Source organism: Python bivittatus, unplaced genomic scaffold (assembly GCF_059951505.1).
Source record: "Python bivittatus isolate LINGU-HERP-01145 unplaced genomic scaffold, Pbiv_v1 ctg000350_np1212, whole genome shotgun sequence".
In the NCBI taxonomy this organism is placed as follows: Eukaryota; Metazoa; Chordata; class Lepidosauria; order Squamata; family Pythonidae; genus Python; species Python bivittatus.
Window position 1 is genome coordinate 29,129,875 of NW_028277074.1, and position 21,840 is coordinate 29,151,714.

At 33.6% G+C, this 21,840-nt stretch overlaps 1 protein-coding gene across 1 annotated transcript in view; it reads right to left on the reverse strand.

Annotated features, from left to right (window-relative positions):
* IL1RAPL1 (interleukin 1 receptor accessory protein like 1) overlaps nt 1-21,840 on the reverse strand; it is a 770,120-nt gene that overhangs the window by 375,653 nt on the left and 372,627 nt on the right. The window contains exon 3 of the mRNA XM_088144810.1: nt 4,302-4,581. Within this exon, the coding sequence (XP_088000936.1) occupies nt 4,302-4,581 (280 nt within the window). The remainder of the gene's footprint in view (nt 1-4,301; nt 4,582-21,840) is intronic.

The window sequence follows — 21,840 nt, forward strand, 5'->3', positions numbered from 1 at the left end:
TTTGTCATGGTTCATGAGGCTCTACTTCTTCAGCTCCCTCTTGAGAGGATTTAAACACATTTATCTTTTCTCTTCTTTTTCTTTTTTTGTAGAATAAAAAAAAATCATTTCCCACTTTGTGCTTATTATTATTCTTATTATTTCTACACTGTCAGTTTGTCTATCCATATTGTAAGTCCATTAACTAGTAGATGGCAAAATGTAACTTGGTACACATATGCAACATATTATTCAACTAGAATTTCTTCAGAAAGAGCCAGAAAAGCTTCAAAAACATTAATTACTACTTGATATTTTTTAAACTTCAGCAAACTTCAAAAACGGTCCACTGGCAAAATGGGACAAAGTGCAGGGAAAGAACAAAAGCAGAGAAAAAGCAAGGAAAGAGAGACATAAGTAAGAGGCAAGGGAGAAAAGGCCAGAGGACTTAAGAACATTCTACATTATCCATATAATGAGTTGACCAAAATATATAAAAAGGCAGGATCATCATCATCATCATCATCATCATCATCATCATCATCATCATCTGTGTGTGTGTGTGTGTGTATGTGTGTGTGTAACAGAACTTTCCAGAGCTACTGGAAACAATACTGTGGAAAATTAGCGTGAAGACTCCTAAAGGGAGTGGCTTTTGGTTGTTCCGGCTTTTGCCCTTATATGTACCTAGCAGTAGCAAAATAGAGATGAAAAGGAGGACACCAGGTAATCTCTCTTCTTCACTATGATGAGGATGACATATCCAACAGTAATAGATCTACTTTTCTCTGTATTGTTCAAACCTAAGCCTAAGTATGTATCCTGTTCTGAATATCTCACTTTAAGAAGGATTCAGATGACATGGATCAAATGGGCAATTAGGATGATCATGACTAACTATAATTCCTATGAAAAGAGATTGAAAGAATTGTGAATATTAGACTTGGAAAACTGAGTGGGTTATAACAGCAAATATCTTTTTAGTCATTGAAAAGATATCATATAAAAGATGAAGACCTGTTCTTCATACTTCCAGAATGATGATAATTTACATTACAAGAATGCAAAGCCTAACTGATTGTAGAAAAAAAAATCTCCCTAATACTTAAGCATTTTCAAAGAGAGGTGGTGTACAATTATTAGTTGTGACATTCTCAATCTTTCTTGAATATTAAAAATAGATGCACTGTTCTAATACACAATACTATTCACTTGCATGGGATCAGTGTCTGAATTTCATCATAAAAAAATACTGGTTAATATTAATGCAGGTATGGCTTCATCAATTGCAGTCTTAAACATTGATAGCTGGAGACTGGAGACTGGGTTTGATCCTGAAATGTGGGTTCTTAACATTTCTCATTTAGGAGAGATATTCAGTGGCCACATATTCTCTTTCCTTTATCCCCTGATAGTTTCATTTTCTTTTCTCCATAGAGTAAACAGGAGTCCATCAAGTTAAGAAAAAGCATCTAAAACAACTGAGAGCTTTTTATGGTTTCTTCCATGCATTTTCTCACCTAGCTCCATAACATCCTAGCTGAAGTGTCTCCATCTAATTTTAAGGCAACATTAGTAGAGTCCAGTGCACCAAACAGAAGTGCAATAATTATATATGATTACAATGATATATATTCTTAATCTGAATTGCCCCCATGATGTTGGCCTGATGAAATAGGATTTAAATATAAAATATAAACTGATGGAATCAGAAAAGAAAAAATATAACATAACTATTTCTCACACCTAGTAATCTGAAATGCAACAAAACTTCATGCTCTCCCTATTACTTCTTTTCCTTTCTCCATGTCCTTCCTCTCTATGGCAAAACATAAACTTATCATCTTCACAAAGATTTTGGTTTGTTTGTTCATGTTATGCTAAATAAACTATATGGATAAGTGGCAATGAGGCCACTAATAATAATATCATTCATAAATTAGCAAACAATCAAATATCCCCCTTTCTTTTAGATGTATAAGATTGGCAGCTATAACAAGCCATCTAAACTAATACCAAGAACAGACATGACAAGAATGTTAGGATCTTAACCATATGCAATTTCATAATATGTTAATTGGAAAAAATCTTGGCTTCCAGCTTAGATTTAGAAAATGAGGATGGTTAAGCTTGCAAAGAGGTCTGAATGTAATATTTTCCTGCTAGTAGTTAATAAATACAGCTTGCTCAACATGTTAATTTTCTTAATTATGTCTTGCATTCAAACAATTGATAATCTGTCAGTTCAAACATATTTCACAGTTTGGAACTGCGATTTATATATGAAAAGGAGCCTGGAGGAGGACTTTCATAGTATATAATGGTGATTGAAAATTCTCAGTATTTCTCTAAATTTAGTACAAAGTGCTGAACAAATGTTTGAAATTATACAGCATTTTCAGCACTTTGAGCTAACTATGAAATCACAGATACACTGCAGATAAATTCCCTATAAATATTATCTATCTATCTCCTAATATCTTTAGGATATACAGTATGCCTGAACCTAAGCAAATATGTACATTTAGATTCTGTTCATGTGTTGTGTTTCTATCTGAAAGTAAATATAAAATAAATACTTATTTATTCTATGGATAATAACGTGCATAATGAGGCAAAAACTAGGCCTGGTGCTTGGATGGACGGAGAAAAATAGTGCAAAAAGATCTAGATGTGCAAGAGACACAGCATAGTATGATTTTATTTCTGCTTGTAGCTTATTGTGTTATGAAACTAGACAACTTAAATAATGGCTATGCCTTCTTTTCAGACATACTTCTAGGTCGTTAATTTGTTATGGATCCTGCAATATGCAGGTAACTGCATCATATCTACAATGTGTGTCAATGAAGAGCTATCCCAGATTTTTATGGTCTTTCTGCAAAGAGCAATAAGCAAAATGTTTCAAGTCATTTAGCAACAAACTGTGCATTTTCTCTGCAAGACTTTTCCTGCATTTTTATGTGCATCATTTAACCTCTCTCTAAATTAATTCTATGTTCTCTGATAATTTTCAAAATCAAAGTGGGAGCCCAGATGGTGTCCGTTTTCTCCACAGGCAGAAAAGTGTATCTCAGTATGAATAATTTTAGTGTTAGAGAATAAAATAAAATAGAGGAATATGCATTTCAGAAGCAGAAACTGTAACAAATGATGTATTATACTGGAGTTTGGGAATATATGCACATGTGTCATTAAAAGGTTAACTCTCGAGTTTCTGAGCATTCTTATTTCTTTCTAAAAAAAATCTATTTGTGTCACTTAGCAGAACTTATATATTTGCCCAACTGGACTCATTCATTCAGAATTTTGCATAAACTGATTCTTGATTCTTCCATTATAACCATTCACCACTGACCCCATTGACACTTCACACGCAACTGTCACCAACCTATATGTTCATACTTTCATACAAACACACAACAAAATTGCAGCCTAGATGGCACTAATTCATACTTAAACATACATTTTAGTCTTTCTGCAACTTGTAATTAACTATATATTTTCACTTAATTTCTCTGCATGTTTTCATCAACTCCACCCACAAGATCAAAGACTCTTTATTCAAATCTGGGACATCCTTTGCCTTTCACTTAGATTTGCAGACACCCCACACATCTATTTTTTCCCCTTTTATTTCATTAATTAATATTCTTTACCATTAACTTTTACATTCCAAGCTGCAATCTTCCAACTGCCATGGCTGTGACTAGATGGGCCCATAAATATTGACTTCTGTCATCCATCATGGATTTCATAAATGAAAGCTTTCACATAATGCTTTTATAATATAGAAAATGTATAGACTATGTTACTAACCTTAAGTGCACCAATGACATATGAGGCATTCTCTGTTAACGGTAACGACGCTACTGTTCAGGCCAGCATGCCACAATCACAACAGAAGTCCACTTTTGTTGCAAGCACATTCATGCTATCCTATGCAAACTAGGATTTCTAATATATAAGCTACTTTGAAAACCAACCTACTGTGGCCCATACCTCACCAGCTAAGAGGCACATGCAACATACAAATACACACTTCTGTTGACAATTAAGAATGTCAAAGAAAGGATTATCAAAACAACTCAATAGGGAAATGCTTCCTAGAATATAAATGTAGTTAAAGACAAACCAAATGCAGGCACAGACTATTTCTTCCATTAAATATAAAATAAACATTCATAAACATAGTTACTATCTAAAAACTGTAATCAAAATAATTTAGGTGACAAAATGATTTAGAGATAAAAATAGTTTCAGTAAAGAATAAAGGAGTACTGTTTATATACTTCTTGCTGCTGAAAAAGGTTAAAACATACCTTATGACACATGCATAAAGTCCACTGTCTTGTGCCACTGTTGGACGAAACCAAATGGCATCTTCCTCTTTGCTCATTCTATTTCCATCAAAAGCGATAGGCTCCTCAAAATCTCCAGGTCCAGAGCTTTTGTACCACATTAAACTGAGTCCAGCACTTTGTGCTATGGTGTAATTTGCTCTTATATATCCATAAAACAATGCACATTTTATACGAACAGGTTCTCCCACTAAGACTTGATACTTTTTGTAATCCACTGACCAGTCAGTACATCCATCTGCTGGAAGAGGAGAAAAAAGGCAAAAAAAAAAAAAGAATTTAAGAGGTTGTATTCTGCAGAATCATAGACAGTTTCTGCACAGCATAGAATGATATGTCCTCATTTGGAACTATGTATAATAGCAGAATTACTGATGGGAGACAATATACCTTGGAGAGGTTTAATCTTTTCAAGAACATTCATGAATTTACCCTATCATTACTGTATTTCCTTCAGCATAGAACATTATGTCTTGCTTCATAACTTCAGGGCAAATCTATACAACACCAATCAGCTGCCATTCTCACTCCTGAACCCTTCAAAATAACACTGTCTACACGTTTCCCACATTCTAGCTGCTAAAGTTCCTAAAGTGTTATCTTGTGCTTTGTTCTACTTGCAGTACAAATATCAGCACTACATCCAAGCTCTGAACAGACCATGTAGTTGAATGTTTCTTTCTGTTTGGAAAATAGTGGGGTGGGATTTAAAAATAGTCATAATTAGGATTAATATAATTAATCTGGCATGTTCTAATTAATGGTTAATCATGAATAAAACTGGCTTCTTAAATAAGCAGAGCCTGACAGAGGTGAGTCTGCAATGGAGGATAATGTTGTTGCTATTATTGTTATTATTGTTGTTATAATAATAATTATCATTATTTTGTGTTTATGTTGTACGCTGCCCAGAGTCCCACTGTTTAAGTTGGGTGGTCTTATAAATCTTTAAATAAATAAATAAATAAAATGTGAGATGCCTCAGCTTTTGCATTTTGTGTTCTGTATTTATTATAATTATTAATATTTATATTATTATAAATATTAATAATTATATTATATTATATTAAATTAAATAAATATAATAATACATTTTTAATTTTTTTTAAAAAAAATTTATCATTAGCCACCTAAAGATATTTTCTTAAGATGGGCAGCCATATAAATTTCATATATAAATAAATTAAAATAAATCCCAAGTTTATTCAAAGCATTAGCTAACTGAATTCTCTGAGAAGCCTGAGATGAATGAAATGTAGTGTGTAAATCCAAAGATGACTGTAAAGAGCCATAGAAGGATTGCAGAAACTTTTAGGCTTTTAAGATTTGTTACTAACATAAAATTTCATGAATTTAAGTGCTTGGTTGGTTGTTTTTTCAATGCCAGTCAAACTGTGCTTTATTATAATTATTTCCTTATGCTTTTTAATTCACTACATATTTTATTACCAAGTAGGAATTAGTATTGCTTTTTCTATCTCTTAAAAATATTATACTTTGTTTTGTTTTGTTTTGTTTTGTTTTGTTTTGTTTTGTTTTGTTTTGTTTTGTTACATGGCTGCAATTACTTTTAGGATAAACAGTCATGTCAATTAAAAGATCAGCTGGAATCAAACATATCCCCAAACCCAGCTACATCAGCTTAAGATACCTTCTCCTTGAGTCCAAGATTGTCTGCTTAGAATTTCCTTGTACTAGAATAACATAGGAAATATCACTTCCACACTGGAATGCCTTACAGAGTCTTTGGGCTGCTTTAACAACAGGCTAACAATCAGATAGCAATGACCTTAAAGAACATGTTCTCAGCAAAAAAGTAAGTGGTGTGTTTTCATGCCAGGGCAAGGAAGCTACATAGATGGGATTATAAATTAGGCATGGATTATTGTTGCCAAATGAAACCAGGTGATACATTCCTTGCCACCACTGGAAAGAAACAGCCAGAAATTCTACTGTTTCAGATCCAGAGCAGGCTGTGCCCTAAGCCAATTTTGCTGAAGTCAAATACTTGCTTAAGGTCCTTGTTATATTTCTTGTTATGATGTGTATATATTCCATGACTGAGCAAAATTTAATAACATGAAACTTGCTACAATAATCTTAACTCTTATTTAGTTTACCATAATGTATGTGATGTTGGACTGTCTTTGAAGACAGTCCCAGAAACTTCAGTTGCTACACAATACTTCAGTAAATGGTAAGGCAAATAGTATATATAGAAACCCAAAACTAGCAACCTGGGAGGATATGCTTGGGTTCTTATTACATAAGAGGAGCAACAAATAGTAGTTGTGCTCTCTGCCTGGAAATGTCTTCAGGATGGGGTAGATGAGAGTCCTCCTGGATTCCCTGTAAAGGGAACAAGAGAGGAACAGATGGCTGAAAGGCTGAAAGGGTCTACTGAGCCATCCCCACATGGGCATAGGCACTGGTGCACTGGAGGATCCTTATGCCATCCAAAGAGGACTACTGAGGGCAGTGCATCTAGCTGGGCTACGGTAAAAGCCCTGCAACAGTTTCATATTATAATAGATGATAAATAGGAAGCACAAACCTTTTAGGAAGTATCCCCTGAATTATAGGTCTAGACACTAGGCTTAGATTAGATTGAAGGTCTGTGTTGAACAGATTAAAGATCCATTGTTTGAGTGCACTTCTGGCATTTTCAAAGCCTAATGAGCAGAGGTTCTCCACTGAAAAACCCAATAAATGGATTTTGTCAAAAGCTTTCTTAAGCCACATTGATTTAAAGCAGTCCCTAAAGACTAAAGGGACCAGACCTGTGGGGAAGAGAATTAATTTTAACCAAAAGTTGATGAATAAAAGCTAAGCTTTAGCTCCCACAGAAACCAAACCCATCTCCAAATGTAAAATGCTATTACTAATACATTTTGAGACTGCAAGAATAGCTATAATAAACTGATTTTGAACAACTTCAAGAGTATTGAACTTGGTAAGAGTGCATATTTGAGTATCATAAAGAAGTTGAGGGACAGCCTTCTTTTACTCTCTCTGCAAGATTCCTGAAGAAACAGAGTAGGCAGGTTATTACAATAAGCAAAGGGATGCAATATAGATTTTTGGAAACTAGATAAGTGTAATGTGCCCCTTATTTATCAGTGAATATGTTAAGGAAGGGCCTCCATATTCCCTTTATGCTTTCTTGTAGTAGAGTCTTGTTTTAAAAATTGCTTGTTTGATATCACAGAAATATTCATCTGTTCTTCTGCAATGTGTTGAAACATCAAGTTTTATTCCCAGTATCAGAGAATCACATATAAACAGTGCTAAAAATTTTACTACCCCATTCTTTTTCCAAAATAATTCCCTTACTGCCATTACTTCAAAACTTTCAGAATCTAACATTTCTGCTAATATGATATAGTCAAACAGATATATCTGTTGGGAAATTGGCATGAAAGAAATCACTATTTATTTGCAGGGATAAGAAATACAAATGATGCTGTTAGGTTATTTGAAAAACAGGCCTCATTCACCAATCCTGTTATCCTATGAATTCTTTAATCATAATATTTTGAATAAGCCACAAATGGCAAGAATCACAACATTTTAAGCTGAAACTAAAGATAAAGCAATTATTAATTTGCTTAAATCTTTATGTGCTTCTGTTTAAACTGAATGTGATCCAGCTTCCAATTTCTCCTATTTATTGTGACAAAAATGCAATTAGGAAATACATTTAAAAATAAGCACATTGATGATATTATGGTTAAAATCTTAGACACTTATTTCTTAACTTTTATTTCATATGAGAACTTATCATGACAAGTTTATTCCATTATTCGATGTAATTTTATAAAATTTGTTCACACATGCTATATAGTAGTGGGATAAACACAGTGAATTGGAAAAGTAATCTCAGTATGAAAAGCTGGAGATAAATATTGAATCTTTATTGGAAACATGTTATAAGACTTGCTTTTTAATAAAAAAAAGTTTTAAGGCATAGTAAAAATTGCTTGAGATATAACCAAAGTTTGTAGTAAAAAACAGGTCATGATTTTCAAAGGAGGTTAATAGAGTTCAGTACTCAAATCACATCAAGATTTGTGGAAATTATATGCTAAATTCCCTTTGGCTGCTATAAAATTCCCCACTCTTCTTTATTTGATTGTTGGTAAATCCAGGCAATTTATTCTTCCCCACTCTGACTCTTTAAAAAAAAAAAGAAAGAAAGAAAGAAAAGAAAATTGAGGGGATTTAAGATAAAAAGAGGAACAATTCATATATGTGACAAAAATCTAATACATGCTACAGCTGTTTTATGATGTATACAGAACATACTGAGTTCTCATTGCTCCCCTGATTTTTCTCGTATTGAAAACAATACTATTAAAAAAGAGAAAACCGGAATGAGTAGAAAACTAAAGTTCATTTAGGGCTCATCTATGTCCCTCTCATTTTGTAGCACCCTAGCAGCAAATCCATAGTGACTTCAACATTTGTTTTAGATCATGCCCAACTCCTGTGTGTTTTTTATTTTTGTTTTATATTATGTATTTTGTGTGTGTGTGTGTGTGTGTGTGCGTGTGTGTGTTTGTAAGCTGCCTAGAGTCACATAAAAGTGAGATAGGTGGCTATGTAGGTTGAGTAAATAAATAAATTTGGGCAGCTTTGTACTGATTTATTTAAACCAGAGCAAAGCTGGATGTTTCAATGAGTTGTTTTTCTTTTGGTGGTCTGTCAAGTGTCATCTTCTCTTTTCACAATTATCATGCGTCTCACTGGGACAGCAAATACTGACCTAATAAAGGGACCACATCCATGCAGTTTCTCCTTCCACCAACCATACAGATGCACACCTGTATTGGAAATGTGGATTGAGAGGTGCCAGCTGCTTCTGCAGTGGTTTGGTGGAAGTAAAAACCAATAATTTTATTGGTTCTCTCCAGTTGGCCATCTGGAGGGGTTGCTGATTGGTTAATGACAATCATAACATTCTAGTATGCATTGGGGTACTCTGATAAGACAGTTTCACAGCTGATTTCAAAACAACTTGGAAGATTTATAAAATGGGACAAGTGTTACGCAGAAATACCCTAAAATATATGAGAAAAACATTTCCATGATATTTCAAACAAACATTTACTCAAGAACTGCTGCCATCCACGCTGACTTCATCTACACTTATTCTTACTTTTGCTTGGCAAGAGAGTCCAATAGGAGGCCATTTTTCTGTGATCTCAAAAACCATTTACATTTTAAAAACAAAGTGAAACTTAGAATCAGTTTGATTTTCTGATTGACTGGTCTTCGTGCTCTATCAGGGCAATGGAAATGCTCTTGGCAGAATGGTTGCAAGGGACTGAGTTACTCTTCTTTATCTTCTGCTTTTGAACCACCACCTTTCCCTTTTTCTTTCCATGATACAGCTGGTTCAACATGAGCAAACAGAAGTAACTTTACTAAACTATGTTAAATATCATTAGGCTACACTTGTTACATGGTTTCTTGTGGTTTTAATTAAATAATAATAATAATAATAATAATATGAAAAGCATGAAAAAGAAGAAACTGCTTAAGGAAGATAAGGAGACTACAAGGAAATTATTCAATATTTTCACTGCAGAAGATATAGGGGAGGTATCCATGCCAGGATTTCTTCAGAAAAAAAAGTTGACAAGTCTGACAAATTAAAAGGTGAACAAATCATCTTAGCAGGGTGGTATCTATTAAAGCAGTTTTAAAGAATATATATGATTTAGTGTGTGGGTGAGTATACATGACCATGTGCATGCATGCATGTTCATGCATATGTTAGAAAGATTAAAGAAAATTGCTGAGCAAAAGCATTAGGCTAAAACAAATAACCTGAGGTTCAGAGATATCAAGAGGGCCTTAAATCAGCCACCTAAACTTTCAATTAGCAGATCTAAAGCCCAACTATGGGGCGGGAGGGGGACATTTGTCAGGAAAATGGCTTGTCAAATGCTTGCTGAGATTGTCCCCCAAATACAATTATCCTCAAGAATAAAAAAGAGTCAAATATAGCAAAAGAAGGGGAAGGGAAGGGAAGGGAAGGGAAGGGAAGGGAAGGGAAGGGAAGGGCAGGGAAGGGAAGGGAAGGGAAGGGAAGGGAAGGAAGGAAGGGAAGGGTAGGGGAGAGGAGAGGAGAGGAGAGGAGAGGAGAGGAGAGGAGAGGAGAGGAGAGGAGAAGAGAAGAGAAGAGAAGAGAAGAGAAGAGAAGAGAAGAGAAGAGAAGAGAAGAGAAGAGAAGAGAAGAGAAGAGAAGAGAAGAGTTTAGTTTTGGGAGGTACAGGAAATTACAAAATTTTAGCTCTACATTTTTTTTTTTCAAATGAAGTGATAAAGGTTATAACTGAGTTTTTAGAAGAGAGTCTAGCTGAATAAAATCAACATGATAAATTGATTCTCACTAAAAAAATGATTAACAAACAAGATATAAAATGGAAATAGGTGGGTCCTTCTCATGATAGAAAGATGTAAAAAATAGTTTCCCTCAGTATATATTATGGGACAAGTAGTTCTTTTTAAAATAACTTGGTTTTTTTTATACATACATACATACACACACAGAGATTTAAAGTAAGCAAACAAAATATCCATCTGTACAGATGATAATTAACTATTAGTAGAATAATTATTTTAAACAAAATATAAGGAATAAAGTAATAGTATAAACAAAAACTAATTAAGGGTAAAACATGTCTTTTACAATTTGTGGCTTTATTACAGAATAAATGCATACAGAGATTTAGAATATATAAAGGGAAGCTTTTACAGCATGGAAATCACTATTATAAGCTATAATGGCTAACAACATGAACAACTTTAAAAAAAGGATTAGAAAAATTCATGGAGGATAAAACTACGTATGCCTCAGAAGCAAGAAGGATACGTATTAATTCAGATTAGCCCTTTCTGGGAAACAACAACAGGCAAGAACTGTTGACTCAATGTTCTGGTTGTGGTTTTCCCATGGATATCAGTTTGACTGCTGTAGGAAATGGAAGGTATTTTTGGATAGCAATTTGGTCTGCTATGATAAGGCTATTCTTTTTTTACCAGCTTTGACAAAACGTAGCATGAACCTTACCTCCTGTATATCCAAATTAAACAGACTGAATCCAGATACTCATAAAACCGAGACTGAATTTTTAAGTCTTACAGTAAGTCTGTGACATTTGTCTATGTCAGCCACTTTATTAAGAATGTCAAGAAATTAGAACTGTTGGTGGAACAATCTTATTACCTAGGTATCCTTATGAGACAACATCTTCACTCTACTTGATCTTTGCTTACCCTTACAATCTTGTCTGTGTTTCATAGGCACTGATGTAAAGAAAATGAAATACATATCATTAGGCCAGAGAATTGAATCACATTTTTTAAAAAATCTGTCACTATTTAGAATTTTCAGTGATACATCTCTCTTAGACTCTTTTAACTTCACTGTTAGTACAACCTGAAAATATATGTATTATTATTTTAGTTTGAGTAAAACTCTGACAAGTTTTGCTACCTGACAATCTTAAACAAGGAAGTGTCATATGTGAATCTAAGACCTACTTCTATCATATACCTCAGGATTCTTCACACCAAGCAACAAATTGCTCAGAATTCTTGTTTATCTATTTTTTTTTTCAGTATCAATAAGAAAAGTTTGGAGTTTATGGAAATGAATAAACAATTGCTAAAGTATTTCAATGTTTATTTAATGGCAGCATAAAAAAAACTCTGTACATAAACATCTTGAGTGACAGAAATCAACTGTTTTGGTTCTGAAAGGAAGGTATAAACATAAGGTTATCCTCTTACCATTTTGTTTATTCAAGATACAGCATAATTCTCAGGAATTTTTATAATGAAATTTGATATTTCCCATAGGAATACATTATTTTCTCCCTTCAATGTCCCCAAATAATGTTGCATAAAAATATAATGTAAACAATAAAATGGGAATGCCAGCCATTTTCCCCTGATTATCAGCAGCCTTTCTATTGTTTCAGAAGATTAATTAATCTTGCTCAATGATTCATGCCATAAATGTTTCAGATTTGATCCCCAAAAGTCACCAAAGTAATATTATTACATATTTGCCACAAATCAGCAGATCTGCTAGAAGATTATAATGATTATGAATATAAATGAAGTCATTGGGTTCTGTTATAAGTTTCCTGTGTGGTAGAATTTTCCCCAGAATGGCAGCCAGGATCAGCCCCTGAAATTGTGCTAGAGATGGGAATCAATCCAGTGGGAGGGGCCTAAAAGCCACGAATTGTGAAGATAGCTGCTTAGATTTTCTCAACCTGACTGGTGGGCAGCCCATTGCCAGTCAGAATGCTCATCCCAGAGTGTTGGGAGGAATGAGAGAGAGAGCGAGAGAGATGGAGATGATAGAGCAGGAAGGGAGAAAAAGAGAAAAACTGAGAAGAGGGGAGGAAAATGAACTTGACTAGAGGGAAAAGGTTCAGCTGTGAAAAAGTATGAAGAAAAGGGAAATCGACATGGGAAATTGTCTTCTGGTGTGAAAACAATAATGAAGATGACTGCACCACCCTGGAAAGACATTATCATGTAAGCAAGGAGACCTATTAGAATAGAAACTGCTGGTGATATGGATATAAAGAGGTTTGAGGAAAGAGTTTTCATTGGGTCAGAATTAATAAGGCTGTTTGAGGTTACATATTGTTTAAGAAAACTTGAACAGGTGTCCTTGGATTATTTCTTCTTCATTTGTTTTCCTCAAATGGAGGCCAGAGGAGAGCAAATCCTTTCCCTGACCTCTGTCCTTTTTTGGATGAGTGAGGCATCTGCAGCAGCATGTGAATTGGAAAACAGACTGGAAGTGAAGGTTTTCATGAAGCTCCCCCAATTAACACAATCCCCAAACAACCAGGGAACACTGCCCTGAACCCCTGTGGAAGAGAAGGGGAAAGAGGTATTGTGAAAAGAAAAACAAAAATGGAGAATACTTTTCTTATTCTCATTTCTTTCTCTTAGTTTCAAGAACTGTGTTTCTGTGTTTCTAAGTTCTGATAACACTCCACGCTTCTAAGAAGAAAAGAGATCAGCTTGTATCCAGAACAAAGCAGATCAGAACACTCACTGAAGCAAGCTCCCTCATGATGCAAACTATTATCCATCACACCTACTATGATTATAAAGTTTTAAATAATATTCATGAGATAATATGCATATGAAATGCTTTGAGGGTTGAGGAATAGTGCTATACATATACTTAGGTAATGATAAACCATCTTTTGTTTGATTAGCAACCTATGAGGAGTCTCTTTGCCATAGTATCAATACATTTTGTGAATCTAAGAAAGTCTTCACAAGTAAAACACTGAAGTAACTCTGGTAAAGGACTCTCAATGCTAACAATAATTTTTTTCTGCATTTCATATTTTGTTCATTGAACCACGTATCTTTTATTAAAGTTTAATTAAAGCATGTAAAGTTTGGTAACTTCAAATACATGCCAATAATCGCTATTCCAGTTACACAATTCATGAAATTACCTTTACCTTAACTAACCTGCAGATTTTGTCCCGTACTGAAACATAATCAGCATGAGATAAATCAGCATATTAAAACTCTGCCTGGGCATCATGATACTCACTATATTAGTCAAGTAAGTTAATGTAAATTCAATCATGTAAAATGAGAATCCCTTTCATTCCCCTGGGATAAATGGTCAATACAACAAATTCACTTATGTATACTTTCTCTACCATATCAACTATCCGGATCAGGTGAAAATCCAAAGTGCAATAATCTATTCATGAGTAGTGTTTTTTATTCAGAGGTCTATGCTCAACATGGAGACAGAACTGTTTTTGGCATTACGCATGGTTAACAAACACATGATATAATTCTCTTTCTCCCCTAGCAATAATGATTTAATAATTAAAATATAGCTTTCTTTCAGTTAAGTAATGGTGCTGTAATTTGGGGCCAGGGATTGTTGTATTTCTGGTTTTTGCATATTTTTTTCTCTATGGATTGTTGTATATGTTGTATTATTAGTATTTATATTGTTTAAATTACTTGTTTGCTTTAATTGCAAGGATGGGAATTGTTTGCCACTCAGAGTTGGCTTTGATTTCAGTAACTTACAAGCTTTGTAAAATAAAAACAAATAAAACAGAGACAGTATTCCAATGTTAACACTTATTACATTTAAGATAAAGTTGCATATTTAGATCCTTATTTATTTAAATTCAGTGCATGCAAGAGATCCTTATATTTCAGGATATCTGTGTGCATGTGCATATTAGAATATATGCAAAAGAGGATATTTGCTATCTACAAAGCTTTTTTTGTACCTAATTTATTTACCAAGAACACTAACTATAAACTGTTTTTATGTTGAAATCATATTACATTACGTTCACTCTGTGTGTGTGTATGTATGTATGTATATGCATATACACACACACCCCACACACACACACATGCACCCACCCACCCATCCACAAACACACACATGTTGTGTTTCAATCTCTATTTCTCTGCATACACATTTCATGCATATGATAGACCAAATAATTGGATGTAGCTCCATTACATTACATTAGTTGAATCAAATTATTCTTATTTGATTCTCATCACCCTTCAAAATTTTCTAATCTTTGGTTTTGCAGAGCTGGGTAAAAATGGAGATCATAATATGGCTTTTTGTGAATGTGAAAATTCAAGGTTTAGTATTAATTGCAGTTTTAATCATGTGAAATATGGCAAACATCAAATAGCTATCAGTACCTCCTGGATGACATTACTTTTTATATTACAAAGACTTAGCTAGAAGTTCTACTGCTAAAGTCTCACTGAGATTTGCACTTCAAACAGGATTAAAATAATTCTATTTCACACTTGGTTGATTGAATACATATTCCATATTTAACACAATAACTTTTCAAAGCACAACTGGTGGTGTGTTTTTTGGCAAATATTTATTATCTTCTACAGAAAATACATTTATGTTTGCCACTTCTGTGACACTTTTCTTCATCAAAGTCTCACCTTTTCCCTAAATGAAATGACCACATAACTGTATAAACAGCATGGGAACTTGTATTGTAACACCTCATGTTACATTTCTTCAACATTTCTGATTTATTCACTTTCCCTACCATATGCTAATTTATCACAGCATGTAGAAAAAAAGCCGGGACTGCAGAAATACATATGATGTGTTTATCAGTAATCCCCATTAGTATGGTTAAGATTGACAAAAGTTAAAAAGTTACTTTTTCCAAACATAAATTATTGTCTTCCCTAAATATTATGTCACTCTTGATATAGTTGTCATACATGATCCCTTCCACATTCATTTGATTTTTCCTTTTTTTCAAAATAAATGCACAGAGAAAGTTAGACTAAAAGACTGTGACCTATTGGCAGAGTGCTCTAAGTACTTGTTTGGTTAACACAGCTGGATTTGCACAACACACTATCCAATTAATGAGGGTTTATAAACCATAACTGCTGGTTTCACACATCCCAAACCAGGCAAATTATATTATTGCTTACTCTCTTGTGTGAGCAATGCCAACCATATCAGAAGAGTTTTCCCAACATGGCCGCCTTCCGAGTGGCTCTGTTCCTGTGCATCAAACTATATAGCATCAGGTTAGAAAAGGCTGAGCTTGCACCTAAGTTTTAAGAGAAATACTTTTGTATTATGTCCAGTGACATAAAGATAAAAGGATATTATGTATCAACAGAGCATTTCTTACTAAACAAGCAGAAGAGGATGCTGGTATTTACTGATCTTTTAAAAGCCTTTAGGAATACAGGGTTTTTATTTAAAAATGAGCTGATCCTGTCTAATGCAGCAGTGTGGCTGCCAAACACACTCAAAAGATGGTTGTTTATTTTTTGTTTTGAACTTTAAGTATAAAACAATTTTTTTTCTGATATTTTCTCCTATTAATTCCATACCCTTTTTGTGGCTTCAAAGTTTCTGTGCCATCTCCATGCACTTAAAAAAAGAAACTGCTCTAAACATGATTGGTAAAATGATAATTATATATTAAATCTGGAATGTCTCTGCATTCTTAGTGGGCATAAAGAAAATAATGTTAAACTTTGAAACTAAAAAGTAATAATTGATTCAGCTGAGTGATAGTGTTTTAACATACGTTTGTTTACATTTGTATAGGGATATATATTAAAGAAAACAGTAAGAGCCACAAGATATTGTACTTGGTCTCAGGCATACCACAAGGAGATAAAGAGCTAATTTTAATTGTGAAATATGTTTTAAACGTAGTGCCTTCCAGCAGTAGTAGGACTGAAACTGTTAGAGTTTCTAATGCATGTTCAGGAAGCCTCAGGGTGCCGGGAAGCTATGCTAAATATGACTCCCAGTATTCAAAATATTACATTATGTTTTTAATGAGTCTGAATCAAACTGCATCAACTTACAGTTGTAATCCTGTTTTAACTACATACTCTAACTGGCTGAATAATTTTTGATGGACTTAGAATTATTGTTGATTTAACTCTTCTGCTGTTTGAGAATTACTTGAAAGTGAATGAATTTAATTAATCTCTCCAGTTACATATGTGCTGCTCCTCTTAATAAATTAAAACATATGGTAGCATCAGTAATGCTCTAGAAATGAAACACACCTCAAATAAATTTATTATATTAGTAACATCACAGAAGAGAACTTTCAAATCAGCTCCATATACCTGTGTTTAAACATGATTAGGGGAATTTATGCTAACAGCACTATGGATATGAAAAATCTGGTTCTAAAAAATACATTTGCAAGAGACGCATATCAGATGCTACAAATATTGAATCAAGCAGCTGTTAATAATTTTAATTCTCTAGCTATGATTCCAAGGAACCCTCACTACTTACATTTATCATTTAGAATGAGACATATCAGTTCAGTAATTATATAGAAAGGCAAGGCATATAAAATACCAAGAATAATAAAGTAATAACTATATAATGGAATCCATATACCATTTTACCTTAAAATTTATAAGGAATAATAATTTCATTATTGTTTTACTTCTGTTGATTGATAACAAAATTATTTAATTTTACAAGCAATGCAAATTGCCATATTTTTGTATACTAATCCATAAATGTAGATGTTAGAACATTTTAAACATACACACACACACACACACACACATATACACACACACACACACACACACACCTGTATGCATCAATGTATCATTAACGCATTATAAATTCAACAAAAATCTTAGAACTACATGTAACATAGTGCCTGAACTTCAGATGTTTTTGTCCTTCCTGTTTGGTAGAGTTTTAGGTCCTTCATCTGACTTGGAGTCAAGGCTTTGCAAGGGGGGCTGATTTTGTTCCCAAGCTTCCTTAAGCCCCCACTTACTTCTAAAACCTGAGGCTCACCTTTGTGAGGATTTCGTCTCCCCCCACCCGCCCCCAAGAATGTGTAGGATAGGTTTCTCTGTGGTATGCGTATTTTGGAAAGTAGACTTTAGCATTAAAATCAAAAACTTGAGGCAACTTTAAAAATCACCCTATCTCCTTATTTGCTTATAAAATACCAACCATATTCATGGCACCTCATTAAACATAAGAAATCAGATCTCTGATCCAAAGATATTACAGGTTAATAATTGATACATAATAGAAGCTGTATTTTTTAAATGTGAAAATTACATAAAATAAGTGTTGGAGGCAGTAAATGGGAGAAATGGGAATCCCTGATAAATCCCTGATAAATGCAGTATATTTTTACAGTAAGAAAAACTAAACAGGTAAACAAAAAAGATGAAGCTTAGATATTGTTAAACACTTAGTTCATGGTAAATATGTTTACCATAAGAACAAGAACTTCAAGGATTATATTCTAAAAATGAATGCTTAATGATATATATTTACCTGTTTTGTCCAAATAAAATATGAAACATTAATTCCCATTACATGAAAATGTGTCAGATGCATATTAATATAGTAGAAAGCAAACAATCTTATTTCCCCAAAGCAGCTGCTATGCATTCTTCCCTTCTAACTTCTATCATAAATGTCCCTCATTTTATGTTCCTTAATGTATATTACAGGTAGTTCTCGCTTAATGGCCCTAACTGGGACCAGCAACTAATTGAAACGGTCGCTAAGTGGGAAATCGTGTGACTGTGACTGTGCCTTCTGGCTGGAAAGAGAAAAGACTACTCAGTTCCACACCTTTGGCTTTTGTTTGTCTCCTAACCACTCTCCCACCCTTTGGAATGCTCAAGTGCTGCTTACCGTCTTGTACAAATCAAAAGCAATGCGATCATGCTGGCAGCCTGGCGTTGGGAGCTGTGGGTGCTGTATGCAAACAGCTCACTCTCTTGAAATCCCTTTCTCTCTAACCTCTCTGCTCTGTGGGGGTCGGGGGAAGATAAAAGCAAGCAATTTCTGTAGGCAATCTCTCCTTGCCTGGTCCTTTCCCACTGCTGGTGCGATTGCATTGCTTTTGAGGTGTAGAAGAGCAAACAGCTTACACTTTTATATATATATATATATATATATATATATATATATATATATATATTTACTGCTTTTTAATAACAAAAAAAAAAACCCCACAAAAATAGAAGTGACAAAAATACAACAAAGAAAATAAAAAACTTAGCATAATATATCATTTGTGATGGAATGTGTCCATGAGGAGGAGAGTGATGTGGGAGATCAAGGCTATCAGGAAGGAGAGGGTGCATTTCAGGAGGGGGGAGGAGGCAAGGGGCAGCATAGTCCACAGGGTGAGCATAAGAAGAGTAAGAGATTCAGGATAGCCAATCCTTAGAATCTCACAGGGTATATCCACTAGTTGCTGTAGTACAGATATAGTTTGGCAAGATTCTGTCTATGAGGTGTAAGCAAATAAAGGAATTGTACTGGACTGTTTTATCATTGTTCTTGGGCTGGGCCTGACATTATCACAGTAAATAGTTACAAATCTATATATATTTATCCAGTGCAAATATTATTCAGATGCATATATACTGTATTTCCAATACATTTATGTAACTATCATTTTTTTAATCTACTGTATTTTGTATAAATGAGTCCCATATTTCATTATGCTTCTCCATACAAAGCCTACTGTATGTCTATAGGTAATCCACTCATAAGTGGCAAGCACAATCAGGTCTTCAATCCATTGAATAAATGGGGCCATAAATTTATCTTTCCAATGCTGCAATATCAGTCTTTGACCATAGTAAAGGCATGGAGAATCCATTATGTTGTCCAGATGTCATATTCCATGTACAAGGTATATTGTTCAAAAGAATATTATATTCTGAAAATTTTAGTTTTTGTCGCACAATCATATTTATATAGTCCCAAAATCATATAAAATCATATAAATCATATTTATATAGTCTACTTTCTCCCAAAACTTAGTAAGTATAGGACAGTGCAAAAACATATGCTTTAAAGAGGCATTGTCCTTATTACATCTCCAACAAAATTCTGTCTCAGTCCTTTTCTATACAAGCGTAGTGGAGTTCAATAAATTCTAAATATTATTTTTTGTTCCATAAGTCATAGTTTAAGGTCCATTGACACTCTTGCTATAGAATTTAAAACATCTCCCATTGTCTAAGCAATATAGAAACCTCTAATTGTTTATTCCACTGATCATTTAACATCTGCGTATCAACTGATTTATTGATAACAAATATCTATAAAAGCTAATAGTAGGTTTTTTAGTTCTAAATGATTTAATAAGTTGTTCCAGTATCTCAGGTGCTCAGAAGCTGAAAATGCTGCTGGGGTACATCTGATAGATATTTATCTCTTAACACAGCATATGTTAAAAATTCATCTTTATCATCTATCAGTTGGTCCAGAGTCAATATCCCTGCTTCCATCCAACTTTTCCACATCAACATCTTTTTCTCAATTTTTAATGTTGGGTTTCCTCATAGAGTCAATTTAGCATGGGAAAAAGGATCTAATCTTTTTTTGTATTAGATATTATATTCCATAGTTTTCTAACTGACATAATCATTTCAATCAATATCAGCTCTAAAGATATTAGAGTTCTGTTGTATTTAGATCCTAATACTGGCCATCCAACCAAAGGTGCTTCATATGTATATTCCAATGTTGCCCAAATTAGAAAATTAACACCACTTGTTGGCCTTTAGTATTTAATACTTGACAGTAGGTAAGCTTGATGATATAGCTGCAAATTTGGAAAACTGAAGCCTCTCTCATTAATTGGTACTTGCATTTTTTGTAAAGATATTCTCAGAATTGAAGAACCCCATACATTTTTTATAAACAAAAAAATATTTTCTGAAAATATTTTCCAGATATTTGAACAGGAATTCCTCTCAGAATATAAATTATTCTGGAAATAATTTTCATTTTGAGAACATTCACCTTTCCCAAAAGGAAGAAACCTTTTTACATATTTTACATATATTAGATGCTACTAACTGAGTTATATCCTTTGGTACACACATACCTAAATATTTAATGGATTCGGTACAAATATGAAATTGATATTTCTTAAATGTATGGGTAACTAAAGTTTCACCTACTGGCATCAATTCTGATTTGGACCAATTAATAGAATTTCCTGCTATTTTACTAAAGACATCTATCATTTGCATCAACATTGGAACAGTAGTATGAGGCTTAGTAATAAACAAAAGAATATCATTTGCAAATAAAATCAATTTATGTTGGACTGAATTATGTACTACTCCATAAATCTCCTGATGTTTTCTAATAGCACAAGCCAAGGGTTCTACAGAGATATTGAAAAGCAAGAGTGAAAGTGGGCATCCTTGTCTAGTCTCTCTAAATAATGGGAAAGTAGCAGAAAGAATACCATTAATCTTTACTTTAGATGTGGGCAATTCATATAATATCTTGATCTATTTTATAAATTTCAAGGGAAATTCAAACCTGTTTAATATAGCAAACATGCACTGTCTATATATTTTGTCAAAAGCTTTTTCCACATCTAAATATTGAATTACAAATTGGTCTTTATTTTTATTCAGATCTATTAAGTCTACAACTAACCAAATGTTGTCAACTGCTTGCCTAGTTTTTATAAACCCTGCTTGATCATTTTTAATAACAAATAGTATCACTTGCTGTAATCTATTTGCTAGCATTGCTGTTAAGATCCTTGTATCAACATTAATCAGAGAAATTGGATGATAATGAGCACATTATGATCTTTACCTGGTTGTGGTATAATTGCAATATAAACCTGATTAAATGCCTCTGATAATATTGCCTTATCAAGTAGCTCATCATACAATTGACAGAGTTTTGGCAACAAAAGATCTATAAATGGTTTACACCATTCTATAGGAAATCCATCAAATCATGGTGTTTTACCACTTGCCATTTTTAAAATTATTTGCTTAATCTCTACCTCAGATAATGGAGCAAATAAAAATTGTTTTTGTGTATCATCTAGGTGTGGTAGATTTGTATTATCTAAAAAGGACCCTGTATCCTCATTCAATATATTCACTGTTTTGC